Below are 19,479 nucleotides of genomic sequence, written 5' to 3'. Positions count from 1 at the left end.
GGTTTTCGGCACTGAATGTGTTAAAATGCGGTTAGGTTGATACGCTAACGTTTGATTATCTAGTTGCTACTAAATCATATCGCTTTATTACGATCTATACTATAATAACTTGGAAAATGGTTGTCACAATATTTTACATTACTTCACGCGTCTTTGTATATTACTTTGTGTATGGAAGAGACTAATTAAGTCCTGTTACTCCTGTTCCTTGTATTGCAATAATGTATATCCGTGATGAAACTACGCTATTTAATACTTCCAAAATTTATAGCTAATTCAAAGATTCGTAAAATTCCTGATATCGAAAAAAAATTTTTATTGGCTGTACTGAAATGACAGCAATCTCTAGCACTGAACTATAAATGGATAATGAAATATAGACAGTGTTGGATACTTAATGTAAAAAAACAACGGGTTGCACTCCGGGAGTGCCGGCAGAAGTGAAAACTCAATGTCATTGTAACAGTTTTTCGATCAGGTCACGTGTCTTATGAATTTTCAATCTGTCGAATCTGTCGGTCACGTGACCTGTCGCGAGTTTAACATTTTTCCCCCACCTCAAAAAGTGCACAGCGCCGCTAAAGAAGTTTTCACTTCAAAAACGGTATAGGTATTTATAGCGTAGTTTCAACGGAAAATGATTTAAAGTGACACGCGTAATGTTACCCTCCAATATTCGCCGTAGTCGGTTCTTTGAGAAAACTACATAAGAATTTCCTACCCGGGAAAGGATGAAAACGACATCATGTTTTAAAAACGAGATCCTATTATTAATTAAAATAACAAAGAAATCAGAAGACTCAGAAAATCGTGCAAAATATTTTAGCCGCTGCTTTGACAGCTGAAGTAGATGGCTCTGCGCAAGCGTTAAGATTTTAAAATATAGTTATCACAAAACTTATGACATCTATTAAAAAAAACTACGGCTACACTTTGCATTACTTTAAGAGTCTTTTTATTTCTTAGTCTACGATTTAAACTTAAATTTAAGTATAAGTTTGTAAGATACCTTTTTTGCTTATTGTGTCTAGTCCCAATGCTATTACGTTAAATAATTCAGGCTGTAAGACACGGGCCAAGTCCCCGCCCGCTTCTGTCCTTTATATCTATTGTCCTATGTCTATTATCTTAACATATTATTCGTTTTTTGTCTTCCATTTGTCAATTCCTTCCAAAATGTACAAATAAGTCAATTGATACTTCCTCTCACAAGTTGTGGTTAGAGTTAAAAGTACATAACAAAAAAAGTCATAGAATTGCGTACGACATTTATTAAAGACACTAATAACTCTAATCACAACATGTATATCCTCATTATACTAATTTCTTCGATACATTCCAGTGTGTTCTGCTTAGTATTTTTAGTAAGCATTATTACGTTTAGTTTTAACAAAGATTCATTCATTATACTAGATGTGTGAAGTCTAAGATGAAATCGTGCCCCCGAGATCGACAGCTAAAATGTAGTGATGTACCGACTATTGGTTTGGCCGACTAGCCAACTAATCGGCGCTCGGATGGCCGATTAGACGGCCGACTAGTCAGCTAGTCGGCCAGATCATTAGTTACGTCTCTTACGTCTAAGTTCGGTTCAGATGCATTTAAAAAAACCAATCGTTTTACCCCGCTAGTAACGCTAAAGATAAAATAAAAAATCCTAATGCTATATTTCATACGACTACCAGACAATCGGACATAAGAAAGCGACCACACGGTCAATAATTCGAACAAAAGTTTTCGTAAGCACCCTAAATAGGAATTTGGGTAAAACAGTTGCAAAGCTTATGGTAAATATTTGCTGTTTATTTCTTTTTGCTCTGTTTTTCGGTCACTTATAAAGTGCCAACAAATCGGCCATTTTTGCTGACTAGTCGCCGACTAATCGCCAACTACAAATGAGGCCGGATAGTCGGCTTTCCCGACTAGTCGTTACATCCCTACTAAAAGGCTGTTACCGCATATGTTTTGTGATAACTGAATTGTCAAATGTTAACTTCTGGCAACCAGAATTTTCGCATAATGTACGGAGCCATACAGCTAGTGCCCAGCGCCTGCAAAAATGGGTAAGCACTATTGCAGGCGCTTTATAAATAAATTCCATTCATAGTGACTGTATTTTTGCAGCTGTGTGTACATTAGCGGGTCAAATTCGAAGCACGATTGTCATAGACTACATATCTATCTACAATGGATGAATATTTGGTTTTAGTTTTTAGTTAATGCACTTTGCGGATTCCCTTGGTGTTGCTCATAATGCGGTAGCTAAGACTGATGCCGACCACCGATCTTGTGGAAATGCCAAAATATTATGAACCAAAACGTTAATTTTAGTTGGGTATAGTCATCGGAATAAAGTACCTTAATTAAGTGTACGAAGGTCGATTATTTATTGACGTGTACTTATGTATATTTGTTGTATTCTTGTCTATACCTGTGTTTTGTACTGATTGGAACTGTCCAAAAATGCACTTATTTTTATAGTAGTTCTTATTTTTAATATCTCATTAAGTATATTTCTATGCGGCAGCTTTTTTTAAAGGAATTACTGACCATGTAAGCGTAAATAAAATACCATTTTGTTAGTTGTTCGGTAAAATATAAATACAAAACTTGGCTTGGCACACTACCGTGCAACTGTTTTATACGTTCAAATACGGTAAAATTTTCACTTTTTTCTATTATTTTTTAACGTCAGAGTCAATTTACATGAAGACTTGTTTTTATTTAATATAATTATTTTTAAACAATGTTATGCAAAGCATGAGTTAAAATCGAAAAATTACTAATTTGGAAACTATTTTGATAATTTTATTTTTTGTATTTTTCTGTTTTAGCTTTGTGCGATATAAGTAAATATAGACTCGTAACGTTCGCTTCTTGGAACACGAAATAAGCATTAAGCTAATTTAAGGTTTAACTTTTTAGTCACTCCCGCGACATATTTTGGAAAGCCTAGGTCTCCATTTTCAAGCCCTAACAGTACATGAGTAGCGTTCACGACAGCCGCGCGCCGCGTACTGTCGCTCGTCGCGCAGCGCGCTGGGCGCGGTAAGATAAAGGCTTCGTCACACAGGCGCGTTTTCCGGGCGGGGCGTGAGCGCGGCGTGAGCGTTTTATATGTAAAAGCGGCGCGCCCCGCTCACGCCCCGCCCGGAATACGCGCCTGTGTGACGAAGCCATTGACATAGATATCTAGGGACTGGCTTTACGGGCAATAATAATGAGGCATGACAGGGGCCACTACAGCGGTGTGAAATCGCTACAACACGATTGGTAGATGAGTTCGCATCACGCGCGCGATTGGTTGACGAGTTCGCATTACGCGCGCTATTGGTCACAACTAGTTGCGTTAGACTGCACGATTGGCTGGAATTCGTGAGTAGCACCGCTGAACTTGTACCATTTTTAGTGCCCCATTAGCCCGTCCTTAGATATTATACGTCAATGGACGAAGCCTTAACCGTTTGGGGGTCTTGCGCTGTCGTAGCCGGGACATATGCCAAACATGTCGCGCGAGTGTCTAATAAGGGCCACTTGCACCACTCACTAACACGGGGTTAACCGGTTAAACCTGGAGTTTCCATTACCAGCACAATTTGACACTGGGTTAACGGTTTAACCGCTTAACCCCGGGTTAGTGGGATGGTGCAAGTGGCGCTAAGTGATTTAAATTGAAAAATTAGCCTCGACAGCTTAAAGTTGAACAGCAAATAAAATTTTAATTTGAACTAAGTAACTTCTTTATCTAGTTGAATTAAAAATGTCCTTTTTATAGCCCTTCGGGCGTTACGAGGACAAAGTGCAATATTGTTACGATTGGTCTTGCCAAGGCATTGTGATGGTTTTCGTGTTAAGTTTAAGTTAGGTTATTTTGTAGCTTTTATCCAAAGCATAATCATAGTACTATTAATAATCAAGTACAATTGACATTAGCGTATTTTTTAATGCGTTGATTGCCATTATGAGTCTTTCGATGAAGTCTACTGTTTATTAGGGGCCTAGCCAACTGCGCTGCGACAACGGCACGCTTTGTCTCTCTATCACTCTTACATATTAGTGCGCTAGAGAGACCGATAGCGTTTCGTTGTCGTAGCGCAAACGATTGTCATCTTGGCTAGGAAGCACGATGAGAAAGTTGCAAAAAGTTAACAAATAATTGAGTATGTTTCCAGACTTTTAGAAAATCACTTAGTGTAAGGCCTGAGTGGACGCTCGAAGCGGAGCGTTCGGCGGGGCGTGCAGCGTGGCTGTGGGCTCACGCGTGATGTGAGCAGCGTGCACTAAGGCCGCTCCTATACGCTTGCATTTGTTTAACATGCACGCCGCACGCCCCGCCCCGCTGCACGCCCAACTCGAGCGTCCACTCAGGCCTTACACTTAGACATCAAAAATATTAATAATGTGCGCCGCGGTGGGACTAATTTTAATGTTAGGTACCCTTCTAGTAACACGCGTTTTTGTTGATTTTGCTCGAAACTAAGGTAAGTTCTATATGTTAAGTTTTAGCAACACCTTTAAGCTGTAGGTACCCAACTTGCTTATCAAACGCGTACACGATATACTGTTTTTTATATATATACCTATATATATTTATTTAGTTACTTTTACATTTGCTTATCCTATTCCTACCAAGAAAATTCTGAGGATGACTTATAATTTTGTATTATTTGACAGCTCTTTTACAATCTATAGGTATACTCATTATAATATTTATATATCAATATTTTCTGTCAAAAAGTATTAAATATATCACAGTTTGAAAATTGCTTTAAAATGAATTATTGTTTTTCTTTTTTTATAGAAAAATATATTTTAACAGTTTATTTACTTATTTTTACGTTTATTTACTTAAATCACACCACTACGTTATACCTACGACACACACACAAACCACCTTAATAAAAAAACCTTTAATTCGAAAAATACAAAATTACCAAAAATTTAGTATTTTTTTAGAATCGACGGTATATTATTTCGAAAACCTACAACGCTATGAAATTTGTACCTTATGTGATAGTTTTAAGGTATATTTTTCAGCGTGAAATTCGTTTTCTGAATAATATTATCTCAAAAAGGAACATAAACAAAAAAAAACACGTGAAACTTTCTAAAGGAAATAAAGGACAAGTATATTTACACCACAATGTATTAAACTGTATTATATTCATCACAAGTTACTAAATAAGTATGAAGCTAACCTTTTGTACCATTTGAAATAGATTTTGATAGATATAGTCGTAGTTATATGTCTATAAGTAACCATACTATATACTTATGTATAAGAAAGCACAAAATTCAAGGCACTCGAGTTTCTATATATGGTATCGTCGTTTTTTATATAAATACGTTTTATATAATCGTGTTGTATACGTGTAGGCAACATGTACATCGATATACTGTACATTATGTGTAATTGTAACCTTCATACAGTTTTGTATTTATGTATAGGGGCGTCCACACCATGCAATTTTATTACTACATCTTGCGATTTTGTGTTTGAATACGCCTTGCGAACCTTTTTAGCTGAATTTTAAAAATGTACCAACACGTCTAAGGCTACTTACGAGTATGTAGAACCGGTTATAATGTATGATATTATATATCGACTGTCACATTGTCTGCATGCGTGTCTTACGCTTTACGCTACGAGACGTCAGCGGAGTGACATCTGCCATACAATTTAATACTTTACAACCAGAGTATGTGCACGCTGCCGTACACATCTATAATATGATGGCCAGTTATGGCGTCAGACATATATGATTAAAAAAAAAGTAAGTTGGAGTTTTAAAGGAGCGCGGTGTGGACGTACCTTATGGGAAGCCTCGCAGCGTTGTGGCGCGTTTTGAATGTTTAAATGAGCAATATAAACTGACGAGCAATCAAAATCGGTCATTATGTTTGTAACTTCCATTCCAAATGACCTAATTTCTTGTCTCTTTAATGTATTTGTTTGTAGTGAAATCGTTATAAGTATGGTTCAAATTATATTATTAAATCCTTCGGGATATACTCTCCTCAGTACGTGGTCATCTCACCTGGCTATTATACTTTTCTTTGTCTTTCTCTAGTTGTGATTGCTATTATATAAGGTTTTTCAAACACTACTTTGTATAAATTTCAAAATATGATGATGATATTTTCGTCTAAATACAAAATAATTTTATCTCCAATATTTTCAAAAACCAGTATTTTCCACCATGCAGTAGGTATGTAAGTACCTAAAGGGGCCCACTGAATAACAGTCCGCCGGACGGAATCGGCCTGACAGAACAAAATTTTGACAGTTCCGAACAACTGACAGGCCGATACCGTCCGGCGGACTGTTAATCAGTGGGCCCCTTAAAACAAAATAACTCATGAATATATTATAAATATATCTACCCTGAGGCCTATATTTGTTTGTTCCTATTACGGTGTACGGTTGTGACCCCAACGAATGACCCCTGAGAGTTATATATTATGATAAAAATGTATATATTGTGTCGGGATAGGCGTAAAATCACTCATAGATCAATTTATTGCCTACCTATAAACCTTTCAGTTTTATTTGCAGAAAAAGTGCAATCTGCTTGAAATAATCTTTGCATATCGTGCTGGGAAGCCCTCGCTACGCTCAGGATTCTTCTGCAACTGCTTGATACACTCGTGGTTTCATTATGGAATCCTTTGCTGGCTCGGATTTCAATATTTTTGGGTTTATTTTTGGATTACTAAATAATATTGACTATGAGGGACGGTTACTAACCGAGGTACGCGAAGGCAACGCTGCGCGAGGCAGGCATGTACTTACATATTGATAATGTAATAACTTTATCATTGCAATTTATAAACATTCCATTGCTTGTGAATCGTGTTTTATTTTTTCTCATATTTTAACCTTTTAAATCTAGGACGTACTTCACATTTCCATAACTCCGAGTCCATAAATCAGTGCAGCGCGAACTACTTCAGCTGTCAAACTCTACTACAATCAGTATAGATCTTTCCTGTATTATAACTAGTACCTATGGTTTTGGAAATCTATAAGCCTTAACACATAATCGCACCGTTCAATGTCACCGTGCGCCGCACCCATAAGTGAGAGCGAGAAAGAGATATCTGTTATATCTGTTTCTCGCTCTCACTTATGGGTGTGGCGCACCAAGGTTGCGGTGCAGTGCGGTAGTGTGTAACGGCATTAATGGCGACTGGTACCATGAAAAAAAAATCTTTCGACTCCGTAGTAAACTCCGCTCCGGTTTATTATTTCAATGTCTCATATACCTAACATTCAAACGAAAGTAGTCCGCTATATGTATGCGCTTATGGGATCCCAAATATGGGCGGACGCGGAGCGCTCTCCGCTTCTTTCATGGCGTCGATTAGCTCGCTGGTCGTCTTGTACTGAACTATGGTGTGCTTCACGAAATCCCTGGAAAAATAAAAATGGTAGATTGTTAACCAAGGGTTGAAAGGCACCCATTCCTGTCGAGGCAGTTTGGCGCTCGAACGCAGTGTTAATAAAACATTTTGATAAATTAGTTCTAAGAACCAGAGAGCGCTAGAAAACCTATTTTCAAATAAAAAAACCAGATCCAAATCGGTTTACCCGTTTATGAGCTACGGTGCCACAGCGGTCAAACACACCCCTCTTTGCGCCGGGGGTTAAAAATGAGAGAAGAGTTCATTAAGAATATGCGTCGTCGACTTTACCGACAAAACGATTATCAAATGAGCCACAGATCCACTACCAACCAACTTAGCTACCCGGTTACCAACTGGGGGAATCTTTTTATTATAAAAAAAAAACTGAAGTAAGAGCATTTTACAGCACTTGGAGTTGCAGCTTAAAATGCCCATCAAAGCATTAGCTGCAGTCAATACCTGAAGTATAGAGCCTTGATGAAGACCGCCGGCTGCGAGCCTCCACAGCGCTCGGGCCCGAAGCTCATGACGCCCATGAGTGCATTGTGTTGAACTGCTAGAATACTTAGCTGCAGTCAATACCTGAAGTATAGAGCCTTGATGAAGACCGCCGGCTGCGAGCCTCCACAGCGCTCGGGTCCGAAGCAAGCATTGTGTTGAACAGCTGGAATAGCTGCAGCCAATACCTGAAGTATAGAGCCTTGATGAAGACCGCCCGCTGCGAGCCTCCACAGCGCTCGGGTCCGAAGCTCATGACGCCCATTAGAGCATTGTGTTGAACTGCTAGAATACTTAGCTGCAGTCAATACCTGAAGTATAGAGCCTTGATGAAGACCGCCGGCTGCGAGCCTCCACAGCGCTCTGGTCCGAAGCAAGCATTGTGTTGAACAGCTGGAATAGCTGCAGCCAATACCTGAAGTATAGAGCCTTGATGAAGACCGCCCGCTGCGAGCCTCCACAGCGCTCGGGTCCGAAGCTCATGACGCCCATTAGAGCATTGTGTTGAACTGCTAGAATACTTAGCTGCAGTCAATACCTGAAGTATAGAGCCTTGATGAAGACCGCCGGCTGCGAGCCTCCACAGCGGCCGGGGCCGAAGCAAGCATTGTGTTGAACTGCTGGAATAGCTGCAACAGTACCTGAAGTATAGAGCCTTGATGAAGACCGCAGGCTGCGTGCCTCCACAGCGCTCGGGTCCGAAGCTCATGATGCCCATTAGTGCATTGTGTTGTACCGCTGGAGCGCCTGCGTCAAACTACCAACAAATAAATTCAAACTGATTACCGCCGTCGCGTGTAATGTGTATTGACCGTTTCGATGCGTATGGCACGACAGGCGTGTGATCAATGTTTTTAACGTGTTGCGTATGACACGATATAGGCGTGCCATCCGCAACGAATACTGGAATCGCCGCCACAGCCAAAAGTTTTAGAAAATGGAACACGCAACGAAATCCGTATCTTTGCACTGTATTAAATACATATTGACGTTGCAAGCTGTTTTCAGCTTGTGTGATCATGGAGAAGACTAAAAATAGTATATTACATAGGTACCTATTAGAGGGTAGTACGGTACTAATACTTATCACATATTATGGGTTCCAATGACAATTAAAACACTAAGTGTAAGGCCTGAGTGGACGCTCGAAGCGGCGCGTTCGGCGGGGCGTGCAGCGTGGCGTCGAGGTCAGGAGTAATTTGAGCAGCGTGCACTAAGGCCGCTCCTATACGCTTGCATTTGTTTAACATGCACGTCGCACGTCCCGCCCCGCTGCACGCCCAACATGAGCGTCCACTCAGGCCTTACAATAATGATGACAGTGGACTTGGAAGACGGATGGCGGAGCATAGAACGGGTGATTCTCTCCTACTAGGTGCGATACTATTACTTAGTGCGGGTTACATCACAGACAGATTAATAATAATAATTCACTCAGATATAAAAAAAGGTATGACAGATGTACGATGGCTTTCGTACAACTGGTCATTGATATTTTATGTCTAGATGTAACAGAGAGCATCGAACATCCACAAAGGTCCACAAAGATTTTTTTAAGATTACCAGACAAGAATCCCTGGTCCCGTTCCTCAGAGCCGCGTAGAACATCTTCACTGGAAGCCGTTCACCAACTGGTAGGCATCCTCTAGCAGTAATGCTGGGTGCGGACTTTCAGCCGGGTTACTCTTACTCTGCATATTATATATGTAATTATGTAGTTACCAGATGAGGTCCCTACCCGACATATCTTCGCCTTTAAGCCTTCGACCAGTTGGTATATATTCTATAGTGCCGTCAACCGCTATGCTACCGTCAAAAAACTCTTTTGTAAGATCATTACCAGACAAGCATCTCTGGTCCCGTTCCTCAGAGACGCGCAGAACATGTCGTCACCGAACTGGAAGCCGTTCACCAGCTGGTAGGCGTCCTCGCAGTAATGGCGAGTACGGACCTTCAGCCGGGCCACCAGCAAGTTCGACGTCTGCTCGCGGAACGCCGTTTCTGAACCCTGGGATTGAAACAATTTTTACTACGGAATAAAGATGTACCTATATAGATTCTACTATCATTTTAAATTGGCAAATACTGAGGTACGGTAACGATTTCTTGGCTTTGACCGTTGTGCGTCGGCAGTAGGTGATCAAAGGCCAAGGCATCGGGGAAAACCAAAAGCCTGTCGACATTTCGACAGCTTTCTTTATCGCACCCGTCCACCTCGTATAATTTGTCTCGTGATTGAGTCATTTTTGCTTTTACATGTGCACTAGGCACTCTTATGAATTCGTATCAGGTAGGTGACCCCTAACCCCTCTTTGGTGTCCAAAACTTATTAGCCCCTAATCTGTCCATGCAACACTAATAAGCCAGCGATACTCAACCTGCGGCCTAAGGGGTTTTTTAGGTGGCCTGCCAGGTGATCCTGGTATAGATACATAATCTTGCCATCTAACGTCACCTTTAATTAAATTAATCTTGCGGCGCGGTGCTACAAGGCAAAACCGTCTTTGTGAATCATTAAAAAAAGGTTGACTAATGGCTGCTGTGAACTGACTTTCAGTGGAATGTATGTCTTTGCAACAAGATTAACCAATAGTGCAGCGGTCGGCAACCCGCGGCCCGCGGGCCGGATGCGGCCTGTGAACCTGTCACTTGCGGCCCGCGAGCCTCCCTGGCTATTTTGTATGTAATATTGACAAACGACAATGTCTGATAATGTCATAAATATTAGCAAAGTACGGCCCACGTCAACTTCGTTAACTACTATGTGGCCCTTGGCTGCTAAAAGGTTGCCGACCGCTGCAATAGTGGATTAAAGTGGGTACTCACTGAGGTGGCCCCCCATCCTGCCACGTTGATGAAGCTCTGCGCAAACGGCTCGCGGGACCCGTCATAGATCCGAATCAAGTTTATGTATTTCGAGAATTCTGAAACATTTCGAGTTGTTAACTTTGATCAAAAATTGTAAGTACCTACCTCATTTTATCAAGGAAAGTGACAGTTGACATTGCACGTTTCCCACGTAGGTACGCACGTAGGTAGGTGGCACGGTTCCCACTGGATCAACCAAATCTTGTCAGTAGTAAAAGGCGGCAAATTTGAAAAATCGCGGGTTAGCAACACTGTGTTCGAATAATTCCAAAATCGCGTGTCATCTGTGTGTTATCTGTGGAATGTGGATCGTGAATGACAGCCATCATCTTATTGTTTACATTCTGAATCGTTTCTATTTCAAGAGAAATTTCTGCTTTCACCATTAAATACGAAGATTATGCATGACCTCAAGCAAAGCTAAGGTGCCTACAATGTACAATCATACTCGTTGACGGTAAACATTACTAAAATTTGAGGTTATGATAATTCACTCGAACTGACGTATGAAGGGCGGAAAAATAAACACGTTTTGGTTCAATGTACATTGCTGCTTTTCTTAGCGCAATTCTGCTCTTTGAGTGTTACATGGTGTTACCCTACTTTAATTTGCAGTACATTGCTACTGACAAGATTTGCTTGACGCACTATACCTACTGCGCAAGTACTGCGGCACATACTGACGCGCTGTTGTAGTCGTCATCTGAACGTACCCTTAAAGGGGCCCACTGATTACCACTCCGCCGGACGGTATCGGCCTGTCAGAACAAAAAGTTGACAGTTCCGAACAACTGACAGGCCGATATCGTCCGGCGGACTGTTAATCAGTGGGCCCCTTAAGATATAGTGTCTAAGCCAGCATTTCTGAACAGAGACGCACGATTGACTGTTGAGGGTTTCAGAATTCAGCCACCTTCGCATTCTAGAAAACTGAGTAAGAAAGAGATAGGACGCCATCCACCGCAGGTAGGGGAGACCGAGGTGAGTTAAAACAGAGGTAACTTGAAACAACGTCAATTTTGTCAATCCTCTTGAGGCAAGGACGCATATTAAATTAAGGGGCCAGCGGATGGTGGGACGCAGCTAATCATCGTTTGTTCCAGCTCTATAACAGTTAAAGATGTCTCAAAATTGACGTTGTTTCAACCTACCTCTGTTTTAACTCACCTCTTCCCTATCTATGTACCTATAACAGAGCACACTACGTAATTCCTGTGCAGCGAGTGTTTAAGTCACAGACAAGACATCCTCCAGACTGAGCATAGTAGCTCCCCCCTGCCCCCCCCCCTTCCCCCTCTGCCACAAATATACGGTAGTTTTACTCCATTTTCGAGTCAAAGTGTCTTTGTGTGACGTCCGTGTCTTTGAACGGACCAATCACGGGACGGGACTCGCTCACCTCGTTCCCCGCACCCCAGTATTTTTGGCAGCATCGGTTTCATGAAATAATTGCTCTAAACTCCGTCTAGAGGATTCCTAGTCTATGGTTTAACTCAACTATAGGTAACCATAAATATCCTTACGAAGGTTGTCCTGTAGCTTCAACAGCGCCACGTCGGCATGGGGCACCGGTTCCTCCTCATACTTGGGGTGCCTCACGGCCCCAGTCACGTCCACCAGCTCCCCCCCGTCGTGGGGCTTCACGCTGCCCACGCGGACCTTCACGTAGCGGTTCAGTTGCCTCACGGAGAGCACTGATAACACACTGAGTTCGGAGGATTTAGGTAAGTAAGGGCTGATTTAGACGGCGCGCGAACTCGCATGCGATTTCAGTTACATTGCGGACTGTTGGTTACGTCCAATTCAACCGACCGATCAAAACCCGCAATGTAATGAAACTCGCATGCGAGTTCTCGCATCGTCTAAATGAGCCCTAAAGAATGACTCACGTTAGAGCTCTTTCCCACTGACGTAAAATTTTTTTGCGGGTACGGTTTTCTGCAGGATCCAGTTTTCTGTAGTATGCATGCAGTGTCCCGCAAACAGAATGCTCGTGTGAACGTTACTATATTAGCACGTTTACTACTAAAACGGGATCCTGTAGAAAACCGTACCCGCAAAAAACTGGACGTCAGTGGGAAACAGCTTTTAATAGACTGGGCTGACCGGGCCGGAGCTTCCGGCGCTTACTTTTTTATGACTGATGACAGGTACAATGGGCTCTGCCGCTCTACCGCCTGTACAATGGGCTGTGCTCTGAAGAATTGTTTGACATGATGCCAACGGCAGCTTTCTATCACCGCACCGCTCGCCATCGGTAGGGTGTTCATCCACACACCCTAGAACCTAAATGGTCGCGTACTGTGCGGTTTAGAGGAATTTCCTCCCGCGGACGCTCCGGCTGTGGAATGAGCTCCCTTCCGAGGTTTTCCCGAGGGTCTACAGTATGGGGTTCTTCAAAAAAGGAGTGTACAGGTTTTTAAAAAGGTCGGCAACGCGCATGTAACACCTCTGGAGTTGCAGGCGTCCATAGGCTACGGTGACTGCTTACCATCAGGCGGCCCGTATGCTTGTTTGCCACCGATGTGGTATTTAAAAAAAAAGGTGATCACGTGATGGTTTCCATAGAAAACGAAGCTCCGGAAGCTCCGGTCCGGACACGGCCAGTCTAACGTGAGTCATCCTTAAAGGAGCTACAAATGGTGCGGGCCCGGGCCGGGGCGCCCGATACTTAAGTTTTCTATAGAAAGCATCACGTGGTCACCGATCACCTGTCAGAAAAAGAAATGTCGGAAGCCTCGTTCCGGGCCCTGACCGTTCTAGCGTGAGTCATCCTTTAATCTTTCGTACATGTGAGGTAAGAGAATCATTATGTTTGTGAGTGACAGATTAGGTGATCACCTTGGACATATGAGGAAATATAGGTATATATTAGTGTCATGAGTAAACTGCAATGTGATTGCAATTTTGCTGCTAAGAGGGACAGGCACACGACATACACCTGACCCTCTCAGCAGAAAGTCTCCTGAAATGAATAGTTAGGTATTAATGCTTAATCCCTTGAGGGATTGGGAGTGATTTGTCAATGTAGGTTATAGCTTGACAGATTCGTTCGTGAGTTTCGTGACACTCGAGGCCTCTGCGAACCACGGAACGCACGTTTCACCAATCGACGGCGCTGATCAGTGGCGTTGCGTGAACTCACAGAACATATTAAAGAGGCTAGAATGGCTATCGCGCACAGTTAGTATCGGAACCGGTGTCGCCGCTCGTTCCTCTCCACATTTACTAACACTCGCGCAACGGTAGTAAAAACTAGCTAGCGCCTTGTGTGCGTGGTGAATGGATACGCCTCCTTTAAACAGATTTGACGTCTGGCTTCTTAATCTGAACGTTATTGTGGCGCAAAAGGCATGTTTACTTCATTTTCGGTCAGCGCGGGCGAGTAGCATGCGAGCGTTTGCTCAAAACCCCGCGGCGACACGTACCCTGCTCGCATCGCCATTCTACTTGTTCTGTGCGTGAACTGTTCTAGCCGTGGGCGAAATCGCATCTGCGAGGCCCTTTTCTTTCACTGTGCCCGAAGGCGCCTCGCGCGAGGCCCCCGTGGGCGCAAGGCCGTGGGCGACAGCCCACTTCGTCCACGCCTAGCTACGCCACTGGCGCTGATCAACGGCAGCACGGTTGCATTTTTATCGGCTGTCACTTTCGTAACTGCTTACGTGACAGGCGATAAAAATGCGACTATGTTACATGCCGCTGACCTTCTTTGGCGGCGAAAGTTTGTAACTCGGTGCTTACTAGTTAAGACAATGTGCCGCCGTGAGCACCCAGCCGACGTCGACGATGGCCCCCGCGCACCATAGCCTCCCGTTGACCATCACGGCCGCCATATACGGGTAGTTGAGAGTGTCGGTCAGATTCCCGCTGCGGATGTACAGGTGGTCCACTTCGTACTGCACGTCGTGGTCGTTGCGGATGCGGCCGGCGGCCTTGTGGGGGCGACGGCGGGTGTTGGCGGGTGAGGGGTGATCTGTGTTTAGTAAATAAAGGACTTTGAGTCAATAAATTAAGGTTTAATTTTGATTGATTTGAACGGCCTGCTAACCGCCCTAGGGGGAGTTAATAGGATTCGTTTATTCCACCTCAGCTCTGACTTTCCTCTGTCACAAGTCACAAAGTGGTAAATTTTACAATGAAATTTGCCCCTTTTAGTGGAAATTCCTTAGTGCTGAGTATGTTCTGTGTAGGCATAGCCCGATAAGTAGGTACAGCTTAGGTACCTATAATTGTTTTAATAGTTATTTGTACAACAAGAGATCAAAGTTTGATATTTCTTCGACTGCTTATTTTGAGTCCCGTGCAAGCGAAAGATTATATACTAGATTCACGAGCGTAGCGAGTGAATCTAATTTAGAATCTTGAGCGTAGTAAGGGACTCAAAAGCGCACGAGATGTAAATAACTTTGATCTCGTGTAGTTCACAAAACTTTTCACCTCAGCAGTGAGAACATATTAGAGAACCCGAAAAATGTATTCCTTCTTCACCACTTACCTCTATTCACTCATGTTATCTTAAGATATACCAACAATTAAGTTTTCACCTCAGCTCGAACAAGGGTACTTTGCTACTTAAAAACAGTGAGCAAAATGCGATTTTGCTCACTGTTTTTAAGTTGTTAAGATTCTATACTAGATTCACGAGCGTAGCGAGTGAATCTAATTTAGAATCTTGAGCGTAGTAAGGGACTCAAAAGCGCACGAGATGTAAATAACTTTGATCTCGTGTAGTTCACAAAACTTTTCACCTCAGCAGTGAGAACATATTAGAGAACCCGAAAAATGTATTCCTTCTTCATCACTTACCTCTATTCACTCATGTTATCTTAAGATATACCAACAATTAAGTTTTCACCTCAGCTCGAACAAGGGTACTTTGCTACTTAAAAACCGTGAGCAAAATCTGCTGAGGTGAAAAATACATTTCAATGGATAAACCAACATACTTAATAGGTACCTATCTTAACCTTTTCGACGCCGTGTCAAACACAAAAGCTGTCACTCGGACGCCACGTCACCGAAGTGTCAAAACTGAAATTGAACTTTATGCATGTGCACGTAGGTATATGTTGTTCTGTGGTATGTGACCGATTAATCCGTCTTTGGCGTTGGACCTGCGGTGCTGATATATCCGTCATTGGCGTCCAAAAGGTTAAATAGGTACCTAATTGTTACCCGTTTAGCCTAAAATATTAAGTAGGTAAGTAAGTCGAGTCATTTTATGCGTATTGGTTACCTATGTATAATAATTATCTAGGTAAATATTACCTATGCCAAAAGTTATACTTATTGTGTTTATAAATACTTTTTGTAAATACATCAAATATTACATACGTACCCCGCGCCAACATATTTTGGTAACGCTGTATGTCAATTTCGTGACGCTTCGAGGGCTTGTGAGGTTTCAACGATATTTGGGGACTCTTCAACTCAGGTTGGGGACTCTTGAAATCGAATTGGGGACTCTTTAACTCGAATTGGGGACTCTTTAGCTCGAATTGGGGACTCTTTAACTCGAGTTGGGGACGCTGAGCGTCGGGTTGAGGGCGCTGAGCGTCGGGTTGAGGGCGCTGAGCGTCGGGTTGAGGGCGGAGTGCGTCGGGTTGAGCGCGCTGTGCGTCGGGTTTGGGCCTCTGTGTGTCATTCGGTAGCTGTGAGTCGTCTTTTCGGTTTCGGCGTAGATCGACTGGCACGGCAGCCGTGGGGCCCGAAAAATCAACTGGTTATGGATGGTAAGGTAAGTTATTAAGGTTGTGAAAGAAATAGTCATTATATAATACTTATTAGTAGTAGATTCCGACCACGCTAAGATTGCACTGATTTGGCACACTTGGCATTGACAGTTTCCGCCCCGGCTCCACACGGGTAAACCTTGACAAATTATGCACCTAAACCTTCCTCAAGAATCACTATATTGATAGGTGAAAACTGCATGACAATCCGTTGAGTAATTTTTTTAGTTAATCCTGAACATACAAACAGACAGACGCGGCGGGAGACTTTTATGGTGTAGTGGGGTTAGTGATAATGATTATGATACTACTTACAATTTTCCATGGCGCCATCTATAGTCCCAAAGACGAATACCAGACACAATAAGCCACATATTCTCATCATTTCACAACGTCCACCTTCAGAATCACACCTATTGTAAATACATATTGGGCAAGCCGTGTTGAAAGTCGTAAAAAGTTATTGCCTTATAGAGTACGAACACTGGAATTGTATTAGTTTAGAACACCTAAAAGAAAAAATATAACCTAGTAGGCTTATAACTCTTATAAGGTAGGTAGTCTAGTAAGAGTGTGCCGCGAAAGTATCTCGCAATTAGAAAGAGATGGTCGAGATGGATAGTCTATATATCGCGTGCGAGACATTGTATAGCGATGCACTCGTGCTAGTTAAATAAATATAAACGTTCATAAGCGCATTGTAATATGCCTACTTGAATAAACTTGTACTTATTTTTTATCAGTCTTACAGAAATTGACCTAGGGATATTATAGATATATAGGTAAATTAAAAAAATATGTAGGTATGAGACTTAAAGTGCCAGGCGCTGGCCCGAACCATGGTAAAAAGTTAACCTAACCTAACTCAAAACGCCCTTATTTTGGAATTTGGGCGTTCAATTGATTAAAATCGTTCGTACATAAAGGTTAAACTTAAAGTGACATAGAGAGGGATCTCAGTTAGTCTGTTTTTAAATTTAAATTAGGTAGGTAGGTACTTAAGATACGTAGGGTTTAGAAATAATAAACATCATAATCATAATATATCGTTATAAATAAAATACTTTTATTGTCATAAAAATAGACTTACAAATAAAAATACCAACATTAAACATTAATATTCGTCAATAATATCACAATCGTTATCATTAGGCGAAGCGAGTTCTACATACATTCGATCAAACTACCCTCATAGTTAAGCAATAAAAATGGGTCACCTTGTTCTTTCAAAGTAATTCATTTTCATTGCTCAGTCATAGATTGCCTCCCACTAAATAGTGCATATAAGACACGCTCTTAATCCACATCTAATCGGCGTGCTTGTCAAAAATGTTAAAATACTAATTAAGTACAGCTTATACCTATAAAAAAAAACAACGGGTTGCACTCCGGGAGTGCCGGCAGAAGTGAAAACTCAATGACATTGTAACAGTTTTTAGATCAGGTTACCTGTCCGTCTTACGTCTTACGAATCTTACGGTCATGTGACCTGTCGCGAGTTTAAATTTTTTTCCCCATCACAAAAAGTGCACAGCGCCGTTAAAAAAGTTTTCACTTCAAAAACAATAATTAAGGTGCGTTCAAATGTTCAACAAGGCAGACTGAAGGTTTGGTTGAACGTTTTCCAATAAAGATTATCAGGCATGCGAAGGCACCATTGATGTACGAGTAGGTACGGCCTGCGGTCAAGGAAATTTAATTCTATGCCACTTCGTTTTAACTTAATAAGTACAACTGCGCCGATATGTGAAGCCAACGAGCCATCTTATATGCTATCTCGCAGGACATCATCTATGCGCAGAGGCGTCATATATGCCTAAGAACCCTGTCATATTAAACATTACGTCATACGTATTAAGGCACGAGTGGATTGAGCAAAATGTGATTGCGACAAGGTTCTGTGTGATTTTCTAAGTTAACCTCGTAAGTTCCAGCGTGCGTTTTCAACAATTTCAATTCGAGTTTTGAACTCTTAAATAAATAAAAAGTTCCAATTAAAAAATACAAAAATTGCCCTGGGTCTTATAAGGTTAAAACGGCTGTAAATACAATGAGGATTAACACGCAAAACTTAACGCAGATAGCGCTGCATCATAAAAAAAAAACATATCTTTCGTAGATACCCTAATTATGTCAAATTCGTACGTATTCGTACGCTCGTCCGTCTACGCTAACTCTGCAAGTTGGCAAGTGACAGTGTGGAAGCGCCTAAAATAAACGTCAAATGGCATTGACGTGACTTACGGGAACTACAAATGGTACTAGTTCAGCGGTGTCACTCGCAAATTCGAGCCAATCGTGCAGTCTAAGACAACTAGTTGCGACCAATCGCGCGCGTGATGCGAACTCATCAACCAATCGCGTTGTAGCGATGTCACACCGCTGTACCGGCCCCATTCATGCCCCATTCTTATTGCCCATAAGTCCAGTCCTATGTCAAATGGTATAAAAATATGATATTTAGAAAATATGGCACAGAGTTAAGTAGCTTAGACGGAATTCTAATCTTCTTTTAACCAAGTTACACATTGTAATTATAGGTATTGCACTTGCTGATCTGACACTATTCGTGCTGGTCACTGGACGTCATTTCATACAAATAATAAAAACATTGGTACACGAATTGTGTTACGATGTACAAACGTAAACTACCACCTACAGATTATGATAATAATACTAAACGTTTAAAAAGATCGTACAGGCACTATTTTACTTCTAAAATAGTTTTCTACGAAACGCACCACTCGGATGTTATTTACCTACCTATATAGGTTTTAGGTTCACTGTTTTATTTACAAAAGTTTATTGTTGCATTGTGTTGTTTTTGTAGATTAAAATATTAAATGAGTAGTCGCGCTTGCTTACTTAGTAACGAAGCACCAATGTATGGTAACCTCAAGTCTAAATACTCAATCTAATAATCGCCCAGATCACAGTCTCTGTTGGTGGTAGTCCATAGATTTACAAGACATAT

General features: G+C 41.9%; 1 protein-coding gene across 1 annotated transcript; it reads right to left on the bottom strand.

Moving 5' to 3' along the window:
- Positions 1–7,305: 7,305 nt before the first annotated feature.
- On the bottom strand, positions 7,306–16,139 carry LOC134658188 (trypsin-7-like). Its single transcript, XM_063513797.1, has 7 exons — positions 16,112–16,139; positions 14,515–14,746; positions 12,297–12,478; positions 10,732–10,829; positions 9,746–9,913; positions 8,547–8,662; positions 7,306–7,414 (listed from the first exon to the last, which is right to left on the bottom strand). Exons 1-7 carry the CDS (start codon positions 16,122–16,124, stop codon positions 7,306–7,308), a joined length of 918 nt encoding a protein of 305 aa, XP_063369867.1. The 5' UTR covers positions 16,125–16,139.
- Between the last annotated feature and the right edge of the window lie 3,340 nt (positions 16,140–19,479).

The sequence above is a fragment of the Cydia amplana genome, chromosome 21 (genome assembly GCF_948474715.1).
Source record: "Cydia amplana chromosome 21, ilCydAmpl1.1, whole genome shotgun sequence".
In the NCBI taxonomy this organism is placed as follows: Eukaryota; Metazoa; Arthropoda; class Insecta; order Lepidoptera; family Tortricidae; genus Cydia; species Cydia amplana.
Note: the sequence above shows the minus strand (reverse complement) of the source record. Positions and strands in the feature narration are given on the sequence as shown.